Source organism: Crocodylus siamensis, chromosome 4 (genome assembly GCF_052110815.1).
Source record: "Crocodylus siamensis isolate JL-2025a chromosome 4, ASM5211081v1, whole genome shotgun sequence".
NCBI classification, from domain to species: domain Eukaryota; kingdom Metazoa; phylum Chordata; order Crocodylia; family Crocodylidae; genus Crocodylus; species Crocodylus siamensis.
In genome coordinates this window covers 23,018,993-23,046,848 of record NC_143398.1, presented here as the reverse complement: position 1 = coordinate 23,046,848, position 27,856 = coordinate 23,018,993, and the positions used below count along the sequence as shown (strand labels likewise).

Below are 27,856 nucleotides of genomic sequence, written 5' to 3'. Positions count from 1 at the left end.
CGGTGGTGGGGGTAGCGAGTGCAGACCGGCAGTCGGCAACCACCTGCAGATGCCGGCAGTGTTGGCAGTAAGGGGGAGTGGTGAGCGGCCACCTTTCCACAGGGGGCGCACGTGCACCCGCGCGCACCCCCTACGTGGGCCCCCGCGCGCCGGGGTGGCCCGGGCGGTGCTACTCTCCCCCTGCTGCCCCCGAGGCCAAACGATGGGGCGTGGGGGGCTGAGCGCCCCTGGCTCGGACAGCTGGGTGCCGGCGGCAACGTGTGCTGGGCCCAGGGATCCTCCGTCATCCCGGCGCTCAGCGGTCGCGGGCCTCCTTCCTCCGGCTCGGGACGACGCTGCCGCGGGCGCGCTGCGCACGGCCCTGCGGGCGGCGCAAGCTCCGAGCCCAGCAGCCACCGCGGGGCCTCCCGGGGCGCAGGGGGCGGGCACGCTGTGGAGCCGGAGCTGCTCTAGGCAGCCCCTCGCCGGCGAGCAGCGGCGGCGGCGGCCGCATGGAGGCGGCGGGGGACGAGGCCCCGCAGGCCGGGAGGTGAGCGCGGCCGCTCGTGTCGCATCGCCCTGCAGGTGCGGAGCCCCCAGCGCCTCAGGGTCCCGACCCAGGACCCCCCTCCCGCCTCGGCCCAGTTTTTCCCAGGGCAAAATAAAGCGCCTCCACAGATGCCCGTGGCAACCGCACTGCAATCGCCTGGGAGGCCGGCGGCTGGCGCGGCGGAGGGGAGGGGAGGCGGACATTGTCCGTGTGGTAAGGAGGGAACCGGCCCCGGCACCTGCCGCCCGGGTGAGGCGGCTCCCTGCCCCTCGTGAAAGGCGCGAGCACACGCCGTACGTGCCCAGGGCAGCGCCGCCTTTGCTGCCACCTCAGTGTTTTTGCAGCGGTGCCCTGCCAGGATCCGCATTTGCCAGCCTCGCCCCTGTTCGCGGGGCTGTCGCCGGCGACATCTTCGAGGAGTAGCTGACAAAAGTCAGCGGACTGGTTTTATAGACCAGGTGAGACTTCGGTTGAAAAGTCTTGGAGCAGAAAGGAGCCCACGGCAGGGTATCGGACGCTTGAGAAATGTGCCTGGCCTTGGCTGAAATTCGAGCAACCGATATGAAAAAGATTGGTGTTGGTGTCTGGAAATGAAACGCTCCGTTCGGCTTTCCCTGAAACGTTGTCTCGGCGTGCTGAAGCCCTGGTGGTACGAAGTGATAGGGAGGTGCTGGCAAGTATGGATAAGGGATAAGAAGTGAAACTGCAGAGGGTAGTCATGATAAACTGTAGCATGGGGGAAAAGCAAGGGTTTTGTTTTGTTTTTTTTTAAATTGAAACAGACAGACAAACTTTGTAAACCCTAATACCTATTTTTGAGACTTGCATATACTTGTGGGAACAGCTGAGAAAGAAATCTGGTTCTGTCACATCTCCATCCATAATAATCTTGGTGACTGAAAAAAAAAAAGCCATTGATTTCTTTCTCCATCTCGGTATCATTTTCAAATTCTTTCTGCTTGGTTGGGAATAGGAAAGCAGCAGGTGTTGATATAACAATTAGAGCCTTTGCGCATAACAGCTGCTCTAAAGTTTGTTTTCTGTTTTCTGGTCATCTATAAAATCATTCATTGCCTTGTCTTTTGTGTTTTGTTAATGAATATGAAAGGGCAGGCTTGTAGTATGCTGGTTAGACTACCACTGGGATCCAGTTCTAATCCCCAACTCACAGTATGGTTTTAGAAAATCTCTGGGCCATCTTGCATCCAAGTGCCGCTAGAGTGGAAAGAAGGATTTGACTGTAAGCCATATGCTGCATTGTATCGGAGTTTTCTTTGTGGAAATGTTGACTCTTCATGTGTGTCTTTTTTTTTATTTACTGAATTATAGATGCACACAAAATGTGCAAGTTCTTCAAATGTATGGGAAGGTGTGGCCTTGGTTCCCAGTAGCATACCATTAAATATGTACAAAGCTACATAATAGGTGCTGACACCACTGAATGAAGCTAAAACATGTAGACAAATCAAAAGGGAATATAATGAAGGGAAAGAGTAGTAGGACAGCATACCATCATATGCAGTAGAGATTAGGCTGGTAAGGTTCAATATGTTTTAGAGTTAAATGATGTATTTTAATAATATTAGGATGTTGGCATGTCTGAGGAGATTTATGGTCATATTTTTTCATGCTGGAGATCTGCCCCAGGCTGACTTTTTTGAATGTATCAGCTAAATTTTATTATGGTTAGGGTATAGTATGCTTTTTTGGTTGGGGATTTTTAAAATATGTTTAAAAATGTAACCGCTTTATTGAGAAGCCTGAACATTAAGCATAGTTCCTTCTGAGAAGTTGAATTTTTTGGGGGTGGCATTTTGCAAAAGAATGCCTATCTGATTTAAAAAAAAAAAAACCATGGGGGAGGGAAAAATTGTTCTTTGTTTTTTGGTGTTTTTTTTTTTTTAAAGCTTATAACCACAAGATAGAGATGGCAGCTGAGCCCAGATTGCAGAACTGAAGGTCCAGGTGTCAAGCATAAATGACCTGCTGCTGATCTTGTGCTGGTGTGTAACTGTGCTTACAGATTGAGACTACAACAATATTCCCAGATACTGTTTCTACAAACATGCTGTCTCTACACATTAGCAAGAAAAAATATGATGCGATAGCAAGCAAATAGCTCATCTGAAATATTATTTTATTTAATTTAAAATATTATACATCTGGTAATAGAAACTAAAGTATCTTCAGAGCATGGTATACATTCACAATATTTTTTCTATTAATTCTGACTTTTAGTTAATGAAAGAACACTTTTGATGCCCTAAAATCAAATAATAAAAGTTCCCCTCCCAAGTAAGCAGATAATGTGCATACAACTGCAAAATAGTCCCAAATTAATATACCTTCAGAGTTTGACAATTAAAAGTAACAAAGAACCTCAGTCCTTTGTAGATGTATGTATATGCTTTAACTGTGTTCCTGTGAGTAGCCCCCCTTGGAGGCAGTGACACTGTTTGCATGTGTAAGTATTTATAGGACTCCTACCTGAGTCAGAAAATAATAAAATAAAAATGTGGGCTAGACCCTGCAGCTGGATCCATACAGGCAAAATTTCTTTTCTTATACAGAACCTTTTGACTTGACTGGAACTGTCTGTAGGAGCAGGGCCCATCAGCCTTGGACATCCAGTTGCAGGGCTGCATCTGGTCCTGAGATCCTGACAGTATAGCTAGCTTAGCTGTCCTGTGCTGTGCATAGGTGGTGTTTTCTATTCTTGTTTCTTCTGGTTACATTTTTACATTCTTTTTAAAAAACAAAACAAAACAGTTTCATCTTACTCTGTTTACACTGGAACCATAGTAGCAGACTAGGGAAAATGCAACACAAAGACAATGCCTTCAAGTTAACATAGCTACCTGAATTCTGAATTTCCTTTTTGTAACTTTAAATGTTCCCTTAGAATTCATTAATATTTAATTATTTTAATTTTCCAATTAGACTTTAATATTCCAACCTTTGAAATCCAGAATCATGTAACTTATTATTCCATGTGTGTAATAAGAAAGAGAAAGGAGTATATAAATAGTAGTTCCTGATTATTTTGTTCTTTGGTGGCCACTTATTTTGACAATATGCTCTCAACAATTTATTTTATTCATATTACTGAAATCAGCGTGGATATCAATAATATGTAGTACAGGAGACCCTCGCTATTTGTGAGGGACACGTACCGGAGATCCCTGTGAATGGTGAAATTTGTGAATACTGTCAGGGCTCCCCATCAGGCCCCACAGCCAACCCTGCTCCCCCATAGCACCTGGGAACTGACCCCTTCCCCCCAAGTGGCTGTTCCCAGCGCTGCTGCGGCTGCCTCCGGCGGCAGTGGTAGAGAAGATGCTGCTGCTGCCACTGCCTCCCTCCCCATCCCTGGGGCTCCCCCACAGTGCCTGGGGACCAACCCCTTCCCCTGAGTGCCATTGCGGCTGCCTCCAGGAGGGAGATGATGCTGCCGCCACTGCCTCCCTCCACATCCTTGGCGCTCGCTTTCTGTCCGGCTCTTGGCTCTGCCCTACCCAGCGAATTTGAATCCGCGAACCCAGAGCTCGTGAACAGCAAGGGTTTCCTGTACCTTCTTTTGCATACCCAAGAGAGATGCATATACTACTTAAATATGTTTTCTAATAAGTTAATGTGTTCTAGTATCTACTCAGTGATTTGTAACTTATTAGCAGTACATTCAGTTATTGCAAAGGTATAGGTATCGTTTCCAATCTATGCTGGATTGAGCTGTAAAATAGGTGTTTTTAATATGGCAAAAGATTGGGCTTGGATCATGCCCATCTATGATTGGGCATATAGTGACGATCCTAAAAATCCTATATTTGTACACTTTGTCCCTCCCTTTGCGGTTTTGTAATGGAAAAATACAACACTTAAAAAGAATCCTGTGAAGGCCATTAGTTCAACAGCTTTGAGGCATCCTCTGTGAAATCTGAGGCCAGAAGTGTTTAGGTATTCTGCCATTCTGATTGCTTTGAGCAGTCTTGAATGCTTTATGATAAACATATAGCTGCATTCATAAGCTTCTAGTCTCAAACTATCCATTAGCCACTAAGCAATTTCAGTGCTGGGAACAATAAAAAAAAAAATCAAACTAGCAGCAACTTTGTAGTTAAGACTGCAGGTGTTTTTTTGCGTTTGTTTTTTTTCCCCCCAAGTTCATGTTTTAAACCCCCTACTATTTGCAAATAAATTCCTTTTCTGCCTGAAACGTCATGTCCAGTTTACCATAAGCATAAGTATACCTATCTATTAAACGTATTACATTTTTGTGGGTTGCATGCACTTTATCTTTGTATACAATCTCAGCCATAATGTTACATTAACATATGATTTCACAATTAATGAAAAAAAATCTAAGACGGTGAATTCTGCTTAGGTAACTGGAAAGTATTTTTTCAGAGAAAAATGACCTATCTTAACTAGTGTGATTAGTGCTCCAGCTACTTTAAGAGAAGGCAAGGGGAGCAGAAGACTGCAGGTGCTTCACAGAGCAATTTAGAGAGTCACTTGACCAGAAGGGGGCTGGACTAGCAGGATATAAGCCCAGGGCCTGAGCTGGTCTAGCAGTCTAGCTCTGAGAGCTACAGAGAAAGGAGCTCCTGGTTAACACCTGAGCTGGGGTAAGCAATTCTGGAGGACTGAAGAAAGGACTAAGTGGAGGAAGAGGTCCCAACAGGCCTGGGAGTCAAGAGTCTGAGAATACAGAATAGAGGGCCTGGAGCGCAGAGGGAGAGAGCTTGAGTCCAGGAGGGGCTAAGTAGGCAGGGCCAGGAGTCTGTAGTCTGGCAGAGACAGAGTTGGAAGTGTTGACAGCAAAAGGGCCCAAGTCTTATGAGGGGCTGAGAATGTAGGTCTGACCTGGGGGTGCCCAGTTGCTGGGCCAGAGGCCAGAGCCCAGGAAGGGCGAAAATAAGCAGGACCAAAGAGCCTGGAGGTCTGTAGCCCAGGAGGGCTGAGTGTAAATGGGGCCAAGGAGCCTGAAGGCCTCATGGGCCCAGGAGCGGAGCCAGGGCCCAGGGATAGGAGGGCCACTACTGGAGACTGTCAGGGCCATGGGAGCCCATGAGTCTCAACTGGCCTAAAAGTGGATCCAGGGCCCAGAGAGAGGGGCCAAAGACTGGGGATCACAGCCAGAGATTGTGGGGTTCAGGCAAGGAGCCCGTAGCTCAGGAAAGGTAAGGATTGGGGTTGGGAGCTCATAGCCCAGTAGGGATATGTATCAGCAGGGCCAGAGGGCCCATATCTTGACAGAGGTGTTAGGAACATCAGAGAGAGAGAGGAAAGGAATGAGTAACGCCCGTGAGGCATGGATGTGGATATTGGGGAGGATGAAGCCCATGTAGTTAGCCCTTAAGGTGATAAGCAGCAACACCAGTGCTTGTAAGGAGATCTGACTTGGAAAACTCTGGGGCAGCTTCTGTTTTCCGAAAGTATCTTTTCATCAAGGCATGGCGGGTGAGGAGGAGAGGAGATTGCCCAAAGAGAGCCAGGTTGACAAGGGCTGAGGGGGCTCCTGGGGCATCACGGCCACCCGTGGAGCTGAACACAGAACATCCCTGATGCTGTTATACCTAACTTTGGCCCAAAGGTGTTTTCTTTTGTACTTTATGGAAAGCTTGAAGTAAGGTTCTGGAGTTGCATACGTTCTGTATAGAGCTACCGGCATTCCTTTAGTGTGGTGTTCCACTGCAATATAGCATTAAGGTAGACCAGAAGTTGGGCCTCTTCCTGGCTATTGTGCACTACATCTATATGCTGTTCTAGTTGGTTACATCACAGTTGCTAAATCTTTTCAAATCTAGGAGTTGTTTTGTTTAGAAAGGGCCAAGAGTCCTTCTGTAGGTACCTGGCCAGGTTTTGTTACGAGTCGAAGTTGAAGCATGTTGGATTTTTCAGAATGGTTCTTTTTACCTTTTCATTAAAAGGAAAAAAAATGATTTGATCTTTCTGTCTCCTATCTGCAGTATCAACAGTACTGCACAGAGAAAAATAGTCCACTTCAGAAACTCAGAAGGACAGTTTCAAGGAGTATACAGTTCACAAAATAAATACGACCATGATATTTAGTCTATCCAAATATCTGATTCATGTGCCATCTTCCCCCAAAAATGGTTCCAAGCAACTTACAGTGAAACCAAGAGAAATTATAAAAACTGATAGAATATTAAAATGAAATAGTAAATAATAAAATACCTCCCTGAGCAGCAGCCCCAATCTTAACGTATCCATGAAAAATGGTTTAAATTATTCAGTCATGTGTGAATGAAGACTTTTCTCCCTTCAAATGCTCTTAAGGGTGCTAATGAAAGTCAGGTACGTGCCTATGTAGAAAATATGTTGGCAGGTGGACATATGCAACTCCTTTGTGCTTTTGCACAACTTTTGTTTTGTTAGAATGGCCATTGATTTGTTTCTGTTTGTTTTGATCCATTATTAAAAGATAGGGCCAGATCAAATTTGCAAGCACAAACTTTAAGAAAAAGTAGAATTGACTGTTTGAAAGATGAATGTCATAGATAAGTGATCCAGGTTGTAGCCCTGTTGAGAGGCAAAAAGGAATCAGGACTCATGGTAGAGGTGATATTTTTTTATTAGACCAACTAGATTTTTTGCAAAAAAAAAAAGTTTTTAATTGCAAGCTTTTGGGCACAAAACACCCTTCTTCAGGCATAAGAGAAAGTCCTATGCCTGAAGAAAGGTGTTTTGTGCCTGAAAGTTTTCAATTAAAGAGTTGGGTTTTTTTTTTTGGTGGGGGGGTGGTCAAAATTTAATTGGTCTAATAAAAGATATCACCTCTACCACAAGTACAGATAAGTGAAACACTTAAAAATGCCTTGGCCACTTTGCTCCTTGAATGCTTTCCATAATGTAATGCCCAACCTCAGAATTGGAATTCAGTGTTCTATAGTGATTGCATATACAGATGAGTTTGCTGGAATACGTGATTTGTGGCAAATATGTAAATTGGCTGGTCTCTAAAACTACAAGGAAGCTAAATGGGGGGGAACCCCCCTTTAATACAGCAGTATTGTGGCTGAACGTTTACGTGCTGGAAAGTCAGTACCATAACCCGGCTCTGTTGAACATTGGTAGACACTTCTGTTGCTGCCTGGGGCCAGTTTTAATGCATTAATATCTTGTGTCTGTGCAGGCTGGCAGAATAATGGTCAATGTGGGAAGCAACTGCACATGTCTTCATTTCATCAGTTTTGCCATTGTGACATCACTGATAAGCCAGTCTCACTACTTAGCAAGTGGTGGTTCCTATAGCAGCAACAGAGGACTCTGTTGCAGCCCCACCAATGTACTGAATTTTTGTGGGTTACACACACTTCTGTCTTTGTATATAATCTCAGCCATAATGTTACATTAACATATGATTTCACAGTTAATTAAAAAAAATCTAAGACAGTGAATTCTGCTTAGGTAATTTGAAAGTATTTTTTTCAAAGAAAAATGACGCATCTTAACTATGTGAGGAAATTTTAAAGAGCAGCCTTTCTTTTTTTTAAGAACCTGTAAGTTAGTGACTTTATTTAAAACCATGCTTTGCAAGTGCTCCTAGGCGCACACCACTTGGGAACCACTGGATTAATGTACATTGTTTTTCTTATGGATACCTGAGTTCAAGCTTGATTAGCCTCCAAGTGAGTGGGAAAAAATATCTATTTATCTTAAAACGCAGGATGGATGAGTTTGTGATCACATTTTGGCAGCTGTGGAACTGTGAAGGGAATCTGGAATGCTGAATGGTGGTACCTCACTGGTTATTCTTCTAACTCATGCCATCAATCTTAATTTATAAACACTGAAATTTCCACTGTTTTGTTTTAAAGTATCTAATAATAACATAACTCATAGAAGAACATTTCCATAAGCAGTGGGAACCAAAAGAAATGCTGTTCCAAGCATCATATTTCTGGCATGCTTATCTGTTTAAACAGTGTGCCACTGATGCTTTAATAGTGTACCGTGTTAAATACACAGCTCTGGTCATCTGTGGCGTTTAATTTTGTGGAGTTCTCAAATGTCTATTATTCTTATGCTTTAGACAAACAAATGTTTTCTTTAACTCTAGTAGACGATTTGCAGTTTCTTTCCAAAATCAGTGTGCATGCCAAGTTTCCTGAACTGAAGCCATTAAACAGTCACTTACACCTGAGGTGTCGTCCCTGCCCTGTATCGTGGAGTCCTGTTGGGCTTGGATTGTTGCATCAAAATTCCTAAATTGTAGAAGATGCCTATACAATATGCACCCTAATGATGTAATTGAAACGTGTTAGGAGCTTGGCATCTGTATGCTAATTCAGAGTTGTCCAACAGGCAGCTTGTAGACTGCCAGCAGTGCTCTCCTACTGTTATGTGGGTATGGGGGAGAGGAGGGCTGTGACGGGTGGGGGCATGCAATAAGGGGGTGAGGGGTTGCATGCTACTGGTAGAGCCGTGGGGCAGGGGGCCACTAGTGCTTCTTGCATGGCAGGGTGTGGAGCACCATGGAGTGCCAGTGCTGCCTGTGTGGCAGGGGGTGAGAGTCATGTGCTCCTGGCACTACCTATGTGGTAGGGGAGATCGTTCAACGGGGCTGTCCCTACAGTGTGCATCTTAGGGGCCATACACCAGTGCCACATGTGACCCTTGGCCATGCTGAAGTTGGACAGTCCTGCTCTAATATGTGCTACGAAACAGCTTTGAACTGGGACCTGTGATTATATCAATTTGCTTTTCTGTTTATCTGCTTACCAAATAAATTTACTACAGTAGTGTAGAAATTTAGGTACTTCTAGTAGAACAGTTTGGAGATACAAAATATGAAATTTTATGTGTTATAGATTCCATTTGCAAACTATTCAATAAGTCTCAAAATCTGCAGCTCTCAAACTAGTCGGCTCAAGGCTACAGAAATGGGATTAAATGATCTTCAGACAAATTGACTTTATTTTAATGGAACTGGGTAGACTTAATTGCCTTTTTATCTCTTTTGGACAAAATAAGTATGCCAAATGCTTCCTGTGGTCTTTGCATCTCTATAAAATATGAAGAAATGTATTACAGTACTTATTGATATACCTTGCAAACAGAAGTATCATCATTAATGTTATGTAACACTGCATCTCTTAATTACGGAAGAAAGGTGCATATAGTCAGGTCACAAAATAATGAATGCATAGCTGAAATATCTCAAGGATAGGCTTGCAGGATCAAATTACACCAGGTAATGTCAACAGCTTCTGGGAGGAGTTTGGTACACTTCTAAAATGTGATGTTAAGGAGCTTCCTTTTGCATACTTGGTATATAATAGGGCTGGGCTCTGAAGTTATGCATACTAGAGAAAAAATTCTGTCTGAACTACAAAGGAATCTTGTACATACTTACTAAGACATGTTTTAAGCCTTTTGTGTAATAGCAGCTTTCTTTTAAAGCGTGTTCAGACAAAGTAAGTTAAATTGCAAATTGAAAAGGCATCTTTATGGTGGTAGAGAAAACTTTTGCTTTGGTGAATATTGATCTTAATCGAAGAAAAGAGATGTTAATTTAAAATAAATATATTTTAGCTCTTTACCAAAAGATATGGATGAGAAAACAGATGAAGAACAACCTTTGACTGCATGTAACCAGTACCCGAAAGAGGCAGTAAGGAAACGCCAGAATTCTAGTCGAAGCTCCAGAGGTAGCGATTCCTCCAGGACGTCCAGGAAAAGCTTCAGGCTGGATTACAGGCTAGAAGAAGATGTAACTAAATCAAAGAGAGGCAAAGATGGGAAGTTTGTCAACCCGTGGCCAACATGGAAAGCACCATCCCTGCCGAATATTTTGAAGTGGGCCCTCATGGAAAAAAATAACAGCAATATCCCATGTTCCAAACCGGTAAATTTTTGCATGTTTACTTTTCTGGGGGGTAGGACTCAATCCTGTGAAGCACTGAGAGCTTTCAACAGGCTTCTTTTAAATAGGAAATTTTCAGATGCTTGTTAGGCCCCTTCTGGAGACTTTCACCAGTGTTATTTTTTCCCCCCTGACTCTGAGTAATGCTTCTTATGCCTTTAAAAAATCAAGTTTAACCATTTCTACCTCTTAATGTGAAGTCTTTGACTCCTTGTCCATCTGTAATTTAGAATATATTAAGCTAGTCCATTCTGTGTACAACTGGACTTCTAATGGAAACTCTAAGAAGTGATGTATGTATTCAATTTGTGCTTGAATTCACATGATTATGCTATATAAAAATATAATAAAAGACATCCCGATCAAAAAGGAGTGGCTGAGTCAGAAGATAAGTCTTTTCAGCATCTCAGACAAGCATGACAGTTTATACTTCAGAGTTTGAAGTGGAAGCAGAGACTCTTATCTAATCAGTGTAGGAATTCATTATGATTTTTTTTGAAGTGTGAATGCAACTACTTGACAAGAAAATAAGCCTAAACATCGCTCTTTAGTGATGCTGGCTGAGGGAATTGTTAGATCAGTTTAAGGCAATAAGACTTGCTGCCTATTTAAGGAAATAGAAAGTTTCTGTGCAGTTGGCTTGTAACAACTTTTTGAGCTTCTTTTCCTAGGATCAAATAACCTACTTACCTGTTTGCCATTAACAGAATATCTCATGTATGTATCCAGGGTGCACTTCAGATATGCTGGTTCTGCTTTTGGATACCACGTCTGTGCCTTGCAGTAGCAGCAGCTACATCTTGTGCCTTAGATTGTTTGTTTGCAAGCCCTTTGCCTTCTGGTTACATGGTGATTTGGGTTCTTCACAGGCTGGATCCATCCTGGGCCATGAGAGCTACCACAGTGGCAGTGGCTGCACCCTGAGAAGGATCTGTAACAGGGAGCCAGGGGCTCCTGTTATTTGCAGAGAGAAGCTTCAGGAGAGATGTCCTGAGATAGGGGTAAAACAGCCAATTTTGGGCTAGCTGCAGGGAAATAGGTAGCCAGGGCCCATAGGCTACAAGTTCCCATTGAAGGGCTAGCTGCTTAGTAATAGGGCAGTGCCCTGGTTAGGCAGTGAGGCTACTGTAGCAGTGTCCAGAGGAATAGCAACAAGTTGCCTGGGAGACTGGGGGGGGGTACACCTGCAGTGGGTCAAGGGAGCACCTGATAAGGGGAGGAGCCAGGGGATATAAGCATGGGCCCCTGAGGTAGATTGGCTGTGCAGCCCCGACATCAGAAGGGAAAGGAGATCTTGCCAGCTCAGTCATGCCAGCTAGGCCCAGGACTGAGAGCCAGAGTGGGGAGGTGGCTGGGCAGCAATATGATGTCCCAGAGGGAGAGACTTTGATTTTGCAGTAGCTGCTTGTATTTTTTTTGTTCTGCTTTGTATTGGAGGACCAAATGTGGCTGATGGGGTAGATTGGAAGCCACAGGGGTACTGCAGAGGCATCCAGCATAGAGCTCTTCCATGGTCTGGGATCCAGTAGGCTATCTGGGGTAGAAGCCCAAAACACTCTAGAGGGCTGAGCCAAACTGAGGACGGCCTTGCTCTGGGTCAGGAACACCAGGGGGCCTGGGACAAAGCACAGAATAAGGCTGAGGACCCAGAGACACAGAGAGGGTTGAGGCTGAGAGCTGTGTCCAGCCAGCGGGGCAGTGCTTGAAGGCCTGCAGCCAGGGGGAGGGGGTGGGGGCTAAAGCATATTCAAGCACAAATTGAATACATACATCACTTCCTACAGTTTCTTTTAAAAGTTATACACAGAATGGACTAAGTTAATATATTCTAAATTACAGATGGACATGGAGTCAAAGACTTCACATTAGGAGGTAGAAATGGTTAACTTGATTTTTTTTGAAAGGCATAGGAAGCATTACTTAAAATCAGAGGGGAAAATGACACCTGAAAGTCTCCAGAATTAGGGCCTGAGAAAACAAATAGAGTGAGAACAAACCCCTAGGCTCGTTAACTTCCAAGGGTGGCCTCTTCATTACCTTTTGACATTAAGGCAGGATAGGCAAAGCAGCAAGGTAACTCCCTGGAAGGCTGGAGCAGGAACTGGGCAGGATCACAGCAGCCACTAGAGGGCATAGCGGCAGCCGTCTGGCACCATCCTGTTACAGGATCTCATAGTATTGCAGAGTGCTGTAGCACCCTTGCTAAAAGTCACTGGTCTACAACGTGATGAGAGAAATCTTAGTTCGTATAAAATTCAAGTTGATGATTCCATTCTTTCTTTGGTGCTGCTTAGTTCTAGCCCAGTGTGTCTCAACCTGAAGGTCCTCCAGGAGATGTGAGGAGATGCATGAGGTGTAAAGAGATAAGCATATAAGCTAAGTAGGTAAATGTAGATCAGCCTGGAGAATCCTGCACTTCCACTGTCCAGGCCTTCTACAAGGGATAAGTATATAAATTAGTTTTTGAAACTGGGTGCCACTCAATTTACAAAAGTTATGGAGGGATACTTCAAATCCAGTGAAGGGTGCCTCAAGTCCAAAAAAGTTGAGAACCACTGTTCTAGCCTGTCTTTAATATAGACTACAGCATCCTCTACTGTTCACTTTAACTCCCTAATTTAAGGACCTGCCCAGTGAATGATATTCTTAACTGGTCTGTCGTATCTATTCAGTCAGTGTTTTGCATGTGGAACTACATGACACGGACTACATTTTTTAACAATGCAGTGTATTGTTAGATCTTTTTAAGATCTAAGCAGTATTTATCCTTAACTAGGCATATAGAATGTAGGCTTTCTGCATTACTTCCTGGTGTTAATTTTTCTAAATGGCACGAAGATGATTGCCATGCTATAGTAGTAGTAACAATAATAACATGAAGAGTTTGCTCTTCTATGTTGAGCTAGCAGTTCATTTCCTCCATCTTCCAAATGCAGAATGAAAGGCAAATGGGATTTCATACTGGTTCAGCAAGATGCATATTGTCTTTCTTTAGGTGTCTAGATCCAGAGCTCATTTGCCTTTAGTTTCATATTTTGGACATCTGCCACTGCTCTTGCCTGACGGTTATGGTTATGACAAGTATGACAACATAGAACAAGTCTGATAATACTAAAGTAAGATAAGGGTACTATAAGATTATTTTATCCATCACACTGTTTACCCTATTGTGCTCTTTTGAAGGGTTTTATGCAGAATATATTACAAGCAGAAGTTGTACAATGTTTCTGAGACTTTTTCCACAGGAAGATTTATGGATCTAGAATAGAATATCTGGCCCAAAGAGAGACCGAGGATAGCTCCATCAGTGGGACACCTAGCAGTATAATGTTTCTTATAAGTATTTCAGCTTATTCCTGCTAACATGTGGGAAAGGTTTCATTTAGATCCGTAAGTTATTGCTCTAAGATTTAACCCAATGACCAAAGTCCAGTAGATGTTAGTAATAGTACCTATATTCTATTCCAAAGAAGTAGGGGCAAGGTGTGAGAATTTTTGTTAAGAATTTTGTTTTTCATGAAAGAGTACTATTCAAAATTTTCAATACAAGTCTGTATATCTTTGAATTGTTACAGGTTCCTTTTTTTCACCGATAAATCCTCAAGTCCATTTCTCTTGCTCTCTCAAACATGCCCAGGGTACCTGCTTGTGCTTCCACTCTGGTTTCCTAGAAACGTAAACTAAATGCAAGCCCTGAGTTTTGCGAGTAGCATGTTGGGGAGAGTTTTGTTCCATATCTCAGTGCACTTTGCTTTCTGACTCTGTGTTGTTCTTCTCTTAGGAACTTGATAAAGAGCTTCCAGTGTTAAAACCTTACTTTGTTCAAAACCCTGAACAAGTTGGGAAGACTGGAACAGGCATGCGAGTCACATGGTTGGGACATGCCTCAGTTATGGTGGAGATGGATGAACTTGTATTTCTTACCGACCCAATCTTCAGCCAGCGGGCTTCCCCGACGCAGTTTGTGGGTCCAAAGCGTTTCCGAGGACCTCCATGTACAGTAGATCAGCTACCCAAAATAGATGCAGTGATGATCAGCCATACCCACTATGACCATTTGGACTACAATACTGTAGTGAGCTTAAATGAGCGCTTTGGCAGTGAACTGCGATGGTTTGTGCCCCTTGGTCTTTTAGACTGGATGCAGAAATGTGGCTGTGAGAATGTGATTGAGCTGGACTGGTGGGAAGAGAACTGTGTCCCTGGTCATGATGCAGTTACCTTTGTTTTTACCCCTTCGCAACACTGGTGCAAGAGGACAGCAACAGATGACAACAAGACTCTTTGGGGCAGCTGGTCTGTCTTGGGGCCCTGGAATAGGTTTTTCTTTGCAGGAGATACTGGTTACTGTGTAGCTTTTGAACAGGTAGGAAAACGGTTCGGACCCTTTGATCTTGCTGCCATTCCCATTGGAGCCTATGAGCCAAGGTATGTGCATTTCATGTTGCTTGATTTGCATAGTCTGTATATACTGATTTTTGGAACCACTTTTGTCCTGTAAATGGTTTGTTTTTTTTAATAACTTTACAAAGTACAGAAAATTTAGATAAGTGCATCTATAGTTTATGGGATGATATAAGGAACAAGAGGACTTTAAGGATTGAGGAAGCATTGTGGGGGGGGCACAAGGCAAAAAAGATGGGGTCTTCTTAAATTTATCTTAAAGTTTCTTACATTTAGCAGATTTTACTCTTATAACTCTACAGTTGGGAGCTATTTTCTGAGATAAGAAAGTAGGGCCAGAAAAGATGACTAGCACCATCTAGGCTAAAATCCCTTTTCATACATGTACCCAGTTTTTCAGAATGGCAAGCATAATTTTACTTACCAATTTATTTTTTCCTGCTGCAGTCTCCACATGATTTTGCAATATCATTTAAAGTGAGAGATGAATCCTTGATGCTTGAAAGTTCTGTTTATCTAGGCATCATGCTTATGGCATGGTATCTAAGCTTTGGGATTGTCTTGGCAGCTCTTGAAAGAGATGTTTAAAATATCAGAAGTGAATCGCATGCAAGCTGGGGAAGCAAGAGCAGAATCAGTATGATGTGATAAAGGTTTGGTATTTCTTATGAACTAACAGATTAAGAAATTCTAGCTAAGGTTCCCACTGACACATGACATGTATATGTCTATCTTCCACTTTCTTTTTCCCTTCCTTGGGTAACTTTAATTCTCACTCACCCCTAGGCTAGTAGTAATTTTGATATGTCTCAGGAATAATAGCAGCAAATTGTAAACATCTGACTAATGTAGCTTTGCCTCCTCTGAAGGTCATATCTCACTTGAAAGATTACATCTGGAGCATGAATATGCTGAGTTAATTCAGCTTCAACTCTGAAGGAACAGTGCTGTTTACCGAAGCATGCTTCTTTTGGTGTATTTGTGTTGGCAGTGGTTGTGCTACTGTGAACTTACTTCGTAACATGGCCCACAAATGCTTATGGTCAAGATAGTGGCAAAACTTTTTTCTCCTGTATCAAGAATACTAATCAGGAGAAAAATCCCTTTCAAAAAGCCAAATGAGGGGAGTAAATATGTGTGTGTGTGTGACTTCTAGGTTGGGGATGGGCAACTATGTTGGCTGAAGGGCCACTTAAGTTTCAATGAGCTGTTGGACCACACACAGTATTTCAGAAGATATAATTTTAGCAAATGATAGATAAACAAATCCTATACTAAAAATCAAACACTTGCTAGAACATATTTTAATTGCATTTAAAAAAATATTTTTTGCCCTGATTTGTTTGAGTAGCAGATACAGGGGCTATTGCATAATAGCTCAAAACAAAGTCTTACTTTGGTATATTGGGCATGTGGGAGGAGGTGTAGAAGAGGTTGCTCAGAATGTAATATGCCGTTTTTGAGCAAGTGAGGATATCTTAAGACCTCTTACCAGTTACAAAGAAGAGATACTGCATTTAATAGGCTATGCAAAAAACTTGCTTTATTTTGCTAGGTGGTTTATGAAATATCAGCATGTGGATCCCGAAGAAGCGGTAAGGATACATATTGATGTTCAAGCAAAGAAGTCTGTAGCAATTCATTGGGGAACATTTGCTTTAGCAAATGAGGTGAGTTTGGGACAATGGAAGATGGAATGCAAATAAGTTCCAGTTTCCTGGGCACAAAAACAATAAAAGAGCTTAATGAGTAGAGGTGCACCAATAACTATTTTTTGGGCCGATACTGATGGCCACTTACTAACTACAAGTATCAGCCAATACCAGTCCGATTGCCGATATGCAGCCTGCCATCTTGGAGAGCAGCATCCAGCTGGTAAGTCTGGGGCGAAGGGGCAGGGTGGCACAGATTGAGGCCACCGCGGTGAGGGAGGGAGTGGGGTTGGGGCAGGGGCAGGTGCTACCCAGCCAGAGCAGGGCACAGGACAGAGCTGCAGCTCGTCCAGGAGGGTGGCTTCCACCAGTGAATGCACCCCCGGGGGAGGCATGGGGGACACGTTTCCCCCCTCAGATCTGTGTGCAGGGCAAGGGTAGGCTGCTGTGGTGTGCGCAGGGCTGGGGCTGCAGTGAGCCTTTTCTGGCAGGGGGGCTGGGCCAGGGCTGAGTTCGGGGGGGGGGGGGAGGGGGGGGGGGGCAGCAGCAGTGCTGGGTGGTGGGTTATGCCAAATTTTGGGATGCCTGGAGCTTCCCTCCCCACCCCGGTCCCCTAAGCACAGGCCCATTTAAGCCCCTCTGCTGGAAAGAGCCTGGCGCAGCAGCAGCCCACCCTCACTCTGCCCACAGATCTGGGAGGCATGTATCATCCATGCCTCCCCCAGGGTTGCATGCAGTGGTGGAAGCCCCTCATCACACTCCCTAGATGAGCCGTGGCTCTGTGCTGCACCCTGTCCTGCCCTGACTGTGCAGTGCCTGCTCCTACCCCGCTCCCTCCCTCACTATGGGGGGGCCTCAAACTGGCCCTATCCCACATATTTACCTAGCAGACACTGCACTCCTGGCTGTGTACATATACACTGCACTTATCAGCAACATTGTAGCCCATATCAGCCAAAAAAGGCCGATTGCCAAGAATGTCAATTTTCCTTTTATCAGTCCTGATACGATATAAACCTTTGTATCGGTACACCTCTATTTCATGGACAATAAAAAGCATATCTGTAAGTGTTTTAACTCTTAAGATTTTTTTTAACTATGAATGTGTAATATTATAGCTCAGAAGTACATCTTAGTTTGGCTTTGTCTTGTCATACATAAACTAAATGTCATGTATTTTGCTTTAACACTAAATTCTGCACTTTGGAATATCGATTCCTTTCTTCCCTCCTCCCCAGCATTTTATGACTTAGACTAAAATTATGTTCTTGAAGTTGTTTCTTTTAGCTGGTACGCTTCAGGATAAGAGGTAGTGGGAGTATGTCATTGTATTGGGAACATCTTGTTTTAAGCAACAGATTTGGAATTTCTGTTTTTATTAGCCTTGTGAAAATGGCACACACAATCCTTCTGATCAGTAGAAAATCAATGTTGCATGTTGAAAAAAAAAGTTCTTGTTACATCTATGGAGTAGTATTGGTGCCTGCTTGGCAGCCCTTTATGTAGGAACTGACTAGAGGCTGATCATATTGGTATATAAGTCTCATTAGAGCTGAGCTGCTAGAAGTAAGAGCAGAAAGAGAAAATTAGACATCTAGTCCAAGCTCTCACATTCTGCAGCCATACTTTGAATCAGTAGCCTTTTGGGCCATACCCAGCTTGACAAAGGAGAACTCCCAAAAAATTTAGAGCAGAATTGACACAGGCCAGGAATTCATAGAATCATAGAAAGTTAGGGTTGGAAGGGACCTCTGGAGGTCATCTAGTCCAACCCCCTGCTCAAAGCAGGACCAACCCCAACTATATCATCCCAGCCAAAGCTTTGTCTAGCTGGGTTTTGAAAACCTCCAAGGATGGAGCTTCCATCATCTCTCTGGGTAACCTGTTCTGGTATTTTACTACCCTCCTAGTGAGAAAATTCTTCCTAATATCTAACCTAAACTTCCCTTGCTGGAACTTGAGACCATTGCTCCTTGTTGGGTCATCTGCCACCACTGAGAATAGTCTAGCTCCATCTTCTTTCAAACCTCACTGCAGGTAGTTGAAGACTGCTATTAAGTCTCCTCTTCTGTAGACTAAATAAGCCCAGATCCCCCGGGCTTTCCTTGTAAGTTATGTCCCCCAGCCCCCTCAACATTTGTCGTCCTCCACTGGACTCTCCAAATGGTCCACATCCTTTTTTGTAGTGGGGTCCCCAAAACTGAACACAGTACTCCAAATGTGACTTAACCATTGCTGAATAGAGGGGAATTGTCACTTCCCTTGACCTACTGGCAATACTGCTACCCATGCAGCCCAGGATGCTGTTAACCTTCTTGGCAACTAGGACACACTGCTGGTTCATTCAGCTTATTGTTCACCGTAACCCCCAGGTCCTTCAGTGCAGAGCTGCTGCCCAGCCAGTCGACCCCCAGCCTGTACCAGTGCATGGGATTGTTCCATCCTAAGTGCAGGACTTTGCACTTGTCCATGTTGAACCTCATGAGATTCCTTTTGGCCCAGTCCTCCAATTTGTCTAGGTCACTCTGAATCCTAGCTGTACCCTCCAGTGTATCTACTACTCCCCCCAGCTTGGTATCATCTGCAAACTTGCTGAGGGTGCATTCTATGCCATCTTCCAGGTTGTTCATGAAGATATAGAACAAAACCGGACCTAGGGCCGACCCCTGGAGCACTCGACTTGATACCAGCTGCCAACTAGGCATTGAGCCATTGATTATTACTCTCTGAGCCCAATGATCCAGGCAGTTTTCTGTCCACCTTACAGTCCATTCATCCAGCCCATATTTCCTCAGCTTGCCTGCGAGAATATTGCGGGAGACCATATCAAATGCTAAAATCAAGGTATACCACCTTCACTGGTCTCCCTGTGTCCTAGTCACCTCATCATAAAATGCAGTCAGGTTGGTCAGGCATGACTTGGTAAATCCATGCTGACTGTTCCTAATCACCCTTTTCTTCTCCAAGTGCTTAGAAATGGATTCCTTGAGGATCTGCTCCATGATTTTTCCACAGACTGAGGTGAGGCTGACTAGCCTGTAGTTCTCTGGATCATCCTTTTTCTGTTTTTTAAATATGGGCACTATGTTTGCTTTTTTCCAGTCATCTAGGACCTCCCCCATCCTTCACTCTCAGTAAGGCTTCTTTAAAGTACAGCCAGCTCTCCTGGACTCCTCTCCCCTTCAGTCTGGCTTCCCAGAGGATCCTACCCATGAGTTCCCTGGGCAAGTCAAAGTCTGCTTTTATGAAGTCTGGGGTCCTTACTTTGCTGCTCTCCAGCCTTCCTTTCCTCAGGATCCTGAACTCAAGTATCTCGTGGTCACTGCTGCCCAAGTTGCCATCCACTACTATGTTCCTCACCAATTCTTCTGTTTGTCAGTAGCAGGTCAAGAATAGCATGGCCCCTAGTTGGCTGCTCCAACACTTGCACCAGGAGTTGTCCCTGGTAACCTCCAAAAATTTACAGCAGTGCACAGGAAATCCAGGATTGCCCTCTCAGCAGATCTCAGGGTGATTTGAAGTCCGCCATGAGAACCGGGGCCTGTGATCAGGAAACTTCTGTTAGCTGTTTCAAGAAAACTTCATTTACCACTTCCTCCTGGCCTGGTGGTCTATAGCAGGCCCCCACCATGACATTCTACATAATTCTACAAGTTTTGTTGGGTTTTTTTTTATGAGTTTCCTAAATTGGGAAGAAACCGTTTCCTTAGCACATCACTATTTGAGAAATATACTAAATATACATTTTTAGATTGAATTATCAGTGTGAGAGTGACTGTTGAAATAGCCCTCTAAACTGAAAGCTAGAGAGATCCTGTAATAGGGAGATGGTGAGAATTTAGAGTGTCTTACGTATACACAGTATTATACTAACCATGTAAAAGGTATGATTAGCTCACTTAATTCTTTATAAAGACCTTTAATAGTTGGCTAATTTTTTATACATCATTTAATCATAATTAAGTTTCATGATGCTATCCTATGTTTCTAAAGTTTTATAAACTAGTTAGTAATATATTATCTTGGCACTAACTAATGTAATAAAGAGAGAACTTGTAACAACACATAGATGTATTTTATCTTGAAACTAGTGGTCTGGTTGCTGAGTCACTGAAGATGTAACATATAGTGCAAGCAGGGCACCTTGGACACAACGCTGCCTTGAATAGGCCATGTCACTAATAGCTAAGATACTTTTTCCATTATCCTGGATTCATGATAAATATTCTCTTAAGCCACTTCTTTATATAAGCTGAGGGAGGTTTTGTTTGTGCTGAAAACTAACATTGCCTAGAAGAGTAGTGTACATAAAGCTTATATGATGCAGCAACTTCAGAGGAGACAGGACTGAGACCACATTGCTTGTTGGAACAGTTGAAATCGACAACACAAAACGTGGGCAGGGAAGAATGTTGTGTTTATAATGCCATGACAAGGAACGTATCTTACTGATGCATCTACTGAGTGCTGACATCATGTCTTGTATATCCCATCTTTGTGCCAGGCTAGGAGCAAGTAATGACCAGGTCCTGCTTTCTTCAGGGGGTGTAATGCAATAAGTTGAGGGAGCATGGATTTTACTAGATGCACATAGATTTACATAGCTAACTAGATGCACCTAGATCCCTAGTTAACTAGGGAAAGTTTTTGGTCAGACTTAACATCTGCTAGTGTAGTTTTAAGGGAGTATCTAAAAAAAAAAATACCCCAACAAAAAACACTAAACTTTATTGTTCACTTAAATTCTGACAAAACGTAGTTTGGGTATGTTGTCAGTTATATCTAATAATGTGAACTAGTTGATGTAGAGCTGGAAAGCCATCTGTGAAACTGCTATTATCTAACAATGGAATTGTATCTTTTTTTTTTTTCCCTTTACCCTACCTCTCCAGTATTATTTGGATCCGCCAGTTAAACTGAGTGAAGCCCTTGAAAGGTATGGCTTGAAAACAGAAGATTTCTTTGTCTTGAACCATGGAGAGTCACGAGACTTGAATACAAATGATGATGGATTTGAATAATAAAAAACTGGCAATTCCTTGTGGGCCTTGCTTGATTTGAACTAGGAACTCAGTTAAGATTGGTGGATTGCAAAGTGTTTGTGTTTTGTTTTGGATTTTTTTTGGGGGGGTGGGGGTGTTTAATTTGGACTGAATTTTTAGATTCCTGGTTTGTGTCAATTTCACAGGTAAAAACTTGCATACCAGCTTGATTTTATATGATTGCTAGTTAATTGTTTATGAACTGAATGGAACACTAATGAGTGATTTCAACACTAATTAATATAAAAGGTAGTTCTTGAAATGCCTTGTAATTTCAGCTCCTAGGAAATCAGTTGCAATGATGAATACATTGTTTCTATTTTAATCCTTTCATTATCAGCTTATATATACCAGCAATAACAACCTCAGTACAGGACATTTTCTTTGGAAGTTATGACTGACTTAACGATCTCCAGAGAACTGTCTCCTCCTATTCAGTCATTTAATCCTCAGGACGTGCTGTGAGCTTCATTGCTTAAATACATGGGTGTTAAGGGGTGGTGTCTTCCAACACAACTGTGTTGCTAAAGCACATATAAAGGAAAACACTGATTTACAGAATGCCTGTATGTATTTATTGTGAACCTCTGCAAATTGAGTTTTGAACTGATATAAAGAAATGTGCCTTTGTAAAGAGAGAGATTACTTAAGTTTGCATCATTAATGCATACAGCTATAACTGCTGGCCAGAATATCTGTACATTTTCATTGTTTTGTCAGTATTTTTTAAGATCTTATCATGGGCTTAAATACTTCTGTTGTTCTGAGACTTGCTTGTAAAATGCAGTACATAAAACTGTAAAAAGCCTTACATTTTGTTCCCTGTAAATATCTTGATTCATGCTTTTCTTTGCATATTTTAAGAGGTGTGAGCTCTTAAGCACAGGGGTTTAGAAACTTTTTTTTTTTTTTTTTTTACTTTTATATGGTTTTTGAAGCCTGATGTGGGATTACAAAATTGTTCAGTATTATACAACCTGGTTAACCCTGCCCATTTCAGATTGCCATGCTAATTTCCAAAATAAAGCCTGTTGTTGCCAAATAAGTTATTGTTTCCCTGTCAATTCACTATGAAGAATCCTGATACTTGGACAACTTTATTCTCATTTAACTGAAGAGTAAGTCAGACTACTGAGCACAGACTTTACATTTTTGGAGTATATCACACTTCAAATGCACATACCTTGAAGATATTTATCTAAAAGCTATAACGTAACTATCTTCTTGTCTGTAATTTGCAGCCACAGCCTTGGCAGTGCATTAAAACCAGTTGGATGTTTCATAGTAGGAACAAGCTGAAGGAGTTTCTGAACCACTGGCAGTTATCATCTTTTTTTTTTTTTTTAATTGTGATGGGTGGGGTGCTTCAAGAGAATTTGTTGAAGGAAGGACCTGCCTTTAAAAAAGGGTGGGAAGGAGGACCTGGAAATTCTAGACAAGTTAGCCTAATTATGATCCTCGGAAAGTTTTTGGAACAAATTATTAACTTATGCTGGAGGTTGAAGCTAGGATTCAGAGAGACCTCAACATATCACAGGATTGGACCAAAAGAAATTGCATGAGGTTCAGTCAGGACAATCCCATGCACTGGTACAGGCTGGGGACTGACTGGCTAAGCAGCAACTCAGCAGAAAATTACTTGGAGGTTGTAGTGGACAAGAAGCTGAATATGAGCCAACAGTGTGTCTGTGTGAAGAAGACTAACAGCACACTGGGCTGTATTAGTAGGAGTGTTGCCAGCACATTGAGGAAGTGATTATTTCCCCTCTTCAGCATGAGTGGGGCCACATCTGGAGAACTGTGTCCAGTTTTGGGCCCCCCACTACAGAAAGGATGTGGACACATTAGAGTCCAGCAGAGGGCAACTAAATGGTTTGGGGACTGGGGCACATGACTTGGGGAGAGGCTGAGGGAACTGGTTTTATTTAATCTGGAGAAGACTGAGAAGGGATTTAATAGGAACCTTCAACTACCTGAAGAGTGGTTCCAAATAGGGATGTAAATAATTATTTAAAAGATCTTTAACCTCTGATTGGTAAACAATTAACCAATAACACAGCAGCTCTGACACAGCTGCAACTGAGAGCCAGTCCCAGCTCCTGAAGCCCTTTGACTGGAGGAGGGAAGGGAGGAGCCAAGCCCACCCAGACAACACAGCCCAGATGAAACCTAGTGCTAGGGGGAAGGGAGCACCTGTGATTGAGCAGCTAGTTGCTTAATTGATGAGTAATTAGGTTGCACTTTGTTTTCCTCTTAGGCCATGAGTATTAGTCCCTTCTGCCCCTCCCTCATTCTTTTCTGGCTGGCTTCTGATTCTTGCTGGGGCACCTTGGGGCTTCCCTTCCCTTCTCCCACTTCCTTGCCAGGCTGCCCTGGTGGGAGCTAAAGGATAACTGGTAAGCTAACCAGTTCTTACTGCGCTTGTCAGTTAAATGATTAATTGTTTGACCTTTCACATTCCTGGTTTCAAAGAGGATGGAGCTAGAGTGTTTTTGTGGTGAGGGAGAAAGAGCCCAGGGAAAATCCCAGGTGGGGGAAGACTGCAAGGGAGAAGCTGCAGGAGAGCTGGCCCAGGGACTATTAGGTTAGGGACAGAAGTTACACATCAACCAGTTTAAGTCATCAGAAACTGGTTTAAACCTGTAACCAAATAGAAGTCCAGGACACACAAACCAGTTTCAAAATGGCTGAAACTGGTTTAAGATAAACCTGGTTGAATGTAGTATCAGAATAACTGATTTAGGTCAAACCAGCTTATGTCCCAGACCCCTTCCTGGCTCAAATTAAATTAGAGTTCCCCAGCATTTTGCAGCAGCCCTGGGCTGGGCTGTCTGCACCAGAGAACAGGGCTGGCCCTGCCCCTCCGCTCCCTAGCTGGAGTAGAGGGCTGGCTCACTGCCCTCCCAGGCAAATCCTGCTGGGGTCCGGGGCAAGGAAGCGGGGGTTAAACTTCCTTTCTGCCAAGTATGGAGCTGCCTTGCTCTGCTTACTTAATGTTGGCTGCAACTATGGACTACAATCCTAAAGGTGCCTGGAAGCAGGAAGAGAAAGTAATGAGCAACCCTGCAGGGGCCTGCTGTTGTGAGTCTGGACTGCAAATCCCAGAGACCTCAGGGGCAGCAGGAAGAAGTGAACACATAGCCCATGCTGGCTACATGCCACAGAACTGTGCTCTAGTGCCCCCCAGGTTCTGGCTTGAGCCACTGCAGGCATGTGGTGGCATTCCCTTATTGGTTCAATCTCTACAGTTTCGGCTAACCTGCAAAGACTGAATCAATTCAGCCTTGGGCTTTTTGACCCTCTGTATTTAGTCTGGGTGTTTACTGCAGAGTTAGGCAGACAAGGTTCTTTCGGTAAATGTGATATCTTTTATTAGATGAGCTAAATAGTTGGAAAAAGTGTTCTTTGCAAGCTTTTGGGTACAAACACCCTTCTTTAGGCACAGGGAGAGTTTGTTGTGACTGAAGAAGGGTGTTTGTACACTGGTGGTTTGGGTTGGGGAAGGCGGAGGTCCCAGTAGTACCTGGGGGCATAGGAGTGTCTTGAGCTCTGCTAGAGATGTTTCTCCAGTGGGCTGCCTCTCACCTTGCCAAGCTGCTTTCTTTGGCCTTGTTAACTAGGGAAGACATTGTCACTTGTTTCTTGCTCTGGCTTTCAGCCTTTGCAGCAGCCTTCTGCTTCACATGTGCCTTGCAGTCTAAATGATGATCCATGCTGGTTTTTCACAACACATCCAAAGTTACATTATAGGAGGTACAGAAGAGTCTGCCTCCATCTATGTGCAAGGTCCCTGCAGGACACTGTCTTATATGGTCCAGCGCTGAAATATATTTGGCTGTCTTGGAGGATTTCTTAGCATTTGTCTCTGCACTTCCTTAAGCAGGACTATGTGTGCTGCAGCAGCATGCCCGTGGGCATTTTAAAAGCTGGTACCAAAACCCACCTGCTTCCCTGGCTGGCCCCGGACTTGCTCCTGGACTAAGCCTACGTCAGGGGCTCAGCCTCTTATTTGCTTCCTCCCATGCTTCAGGATACCAGGCCTTCCTGCCCTCTTCTGTTCTTGCAGCTCATTTTTGCTTACCTCCTTCCCCCCACTTCTCCCCAGCAAACCCATGCTTTTCACAGAGCCTGCCTGAAAATGTGGTTTCTATGAATTGTGCCATCACAATTTCAGCACATCCCTAGTCATAGTAGACCACAAACTGAATATAAATCAACAGTGTGATGTTGCAAAAAAAATAATAAAAAATTGTATTTAAGACTTAGGAGGCAATTATTCCACTCCCCTCAATGCTGGTGAGGCCTTAACTGATATAATGTGTAGTTTTTGGCATGCTGGAAAATGCCAGCAAACTAAAGAGAGCAATAAGAATAAAAACATGACTGATGAGAGAAGCTTGAAGGAATTGGGCTTGTTTAGAGAAGACTGAGAGGAACATACAAATATCTTCAAATATTTAAAAGGCTGTAAATCAGCTGCTCTCAATCACTCTGGGACTGGGACAAAAAGTAATCAACTTAATTTGTGCAAAGATGATTAGTTTGCATACTAGAAAAAACTTCTGAACTGTGGTGAAATGCTAGAACAAGCTACAAAAGCATTATGAAATCTCCTTTATTGCTGGTTTTAAAATCAGATTAGACATCTGTTAAGTCCGTTTTAGCTTTACATTTCTAAGACCATATTTTAAGTGTAAAAAATACAGCTCTGTGTGTTAGGCTGAAGTTAGATAGCAGGCAGGGCAGAATGACCCCTTAAGGACCTAACTGATTCAGAGAGGCATGAGCTTTCATATGCATGTGGGGAATGTACACTATTTATAGAGAGGGGCAGGGTTGCTCTAGCGTCAAAACAGCTTGGTAGGATAGCAGCAGTTTTGCTTGAAATAATATTAACCGCTAGCTCTGCTTCAACTTTGTCATTATTAATCAGTCACACCTCTATGCTTACAGGGAAAAACAAATAACATTTTCAACCTACTGCTATTCATAAGGAGGTGGAGAGAATTTCTCAAAGTGAACTACTTACTATGAGATCCTATCTTTTCTTGCAGACTAAAGGGTGCTGTTAGCATGTTACATTACAAAAGTTAATACGTGTGCACAACAATCCTGAAAAACTAGAAGGGACTGGGGGAAGACCAGTACAGTACTTGGTTACCAGTTGATATAGATCATGTATCTAAAAGATTTATTAAAAAGATTAGGCAAAATATTTTTGTTTTGTTTTTTTAATATGAATATTGTTAGAAACCAACAAAGCCTCACTCACTTCAATCTGCTATTTTATTCTCTGTTCAGTTCACTTAAGACAATTTAGCAGCCTTGTTTCAGTGGAAGATGTTTATTTTCACTACCTCATCTATCTCAGGCCTGTCCAACTTAGCTGCAGCTGGGGCTGCAGGCAGTGCCAATATGTGGCCCTTAGGCCATGCATGGCAGGGGCAGCCCTTCCCAGGACTCCTCCCCACTGCTCCCCATACTGCCCAGGCTGCATGGCAGCATGAAGACCCCTGAACTCCACTGGCAGCATAGGCTCTGCATGTGGCATGCAGACCCTGGGTCCTCCCCTGACATGTGGCAGGAAAGGTAGCTTCCAGGGCCCATGGGCTGTGTGCAGATCATGTTCTGTACTTTAAAAGCTACTAAAAGAAGGATGGAGTTCAACCAGTCACTGAATTAATGGGTTTGCTTTGTGTTTCTAAACATTTTGTTGTTTAAATGCATCTTATTTCTTCTCAAAGTAACGCTGCATAGTTCATTAGAAAATACTGAGGAACAAATTCAATGGAAGCACTCATTCTGCCCCCCAACGCAGCACAAGTATAGACACCCTCACATAAAGTGTTTTAGCAGATTGGTCTTTATCTGTATCACACCACCTCTATAAAACTATTTTTAATGCAGTCACATCAGCATAAAAAAAAAAAAAAATCGGTGTAATGGGTTGCGTTCACATGAGCGTGGACGTTTGTTCCCCCAGGGACAAGAAGCAGTGGCAAATCCTGTGCTGCTGCTGCTACTTGTCCCCAGGGAACACCTGTGCTATTTGCCCTCTGGCACATGGCAGGTTACCCTTGGATGGGGTGGGGTAGGGGAGGCTGGGGCCAGCACTGGGCTGGCCCCAGCAGCCTTATGTGGGGATGTCCTCGGGCTGCAGCAGTGGCGATCCTGCTGCTCAGAGCCTGGCTGGCATTTGAAGTGTGGCTCCAACCTGCCAGGCTCCTGTTCTGGGTGGTGCACGCTGTCCCCACGTATACTGCTTCACCCTTTTTTAGGTTTTTTTTTTTTGACCCTGGGATATCCCAGGGTCAACCCTCCCCGCCCCCGTTACCTTGCA

General features: G+C 43.5%; 1 protein-coding gene across 8 annotated transcripts; it reads left to right on the top strand.

The window, feature by feature from the left end:
* Positions 1–28: 28 nt before the first annotated feature.
* NAPEPLD (N-acyl phosphatidylethanolamine phospholipase D) lies at positions 29–22,561 on the top strand. Of its 8 annotated transcripts, none has more exons than XM_090041959.1 (5): positions 40–564; positions 10,088–10,400; positions 14,200–14,846; positions 16,378–16,492; positions 21,367–22,561. In XM_090041959.1, the coding sequence occupies exons 1-5, from the start codon at positions 50–52 to the stop codon at positions 21,493–21,495; spliced, it is 1,719 nt and encodes a 572-aa protein (XP_089898085.1). In that variant the 5' UTR covers positions 40–49; the 3' UTR covers positions 21,496–22,561. The 8 variants fall into 8 exon arrangements, with proteins under 8 accessions (XP_089898086.1, XP_089898085.1, XP_089898089.1 ...); XM_090041963.1 differs by having other exon boundaries at positions 345–529; XM_090041966.1 differs by lacking the exon at positions 40–564 and adding an exon at positions 587–987.
* The last annotated feature ends 5,295 nt before the right edge of the window (positions 22,562–27,856 follow it).

Coding starts and splice junctions, on each gene's coding strand:
- NAPEPLD (XM_090041959.1), top strand. CDS start 50: ATGCCGGCAGTGTTGGCAGTAAGGGGGAGTGGTGAGCGGCCACCTTTC. Junction 10,401..14,199: donor ATATCCCATGTTCCAAACCG/GTAAATTTTTGC, acceptor TTCTTCTCTTAG/GAACTTGATAAAGAGCTTCC. Junction 16,493..21,366: donor CATTTGCTTTAGCAAATGAG/GTGAGTTTGGGA, acceptor CTACCTCTCCAG/TATTATTTGGATCCGCCAGT.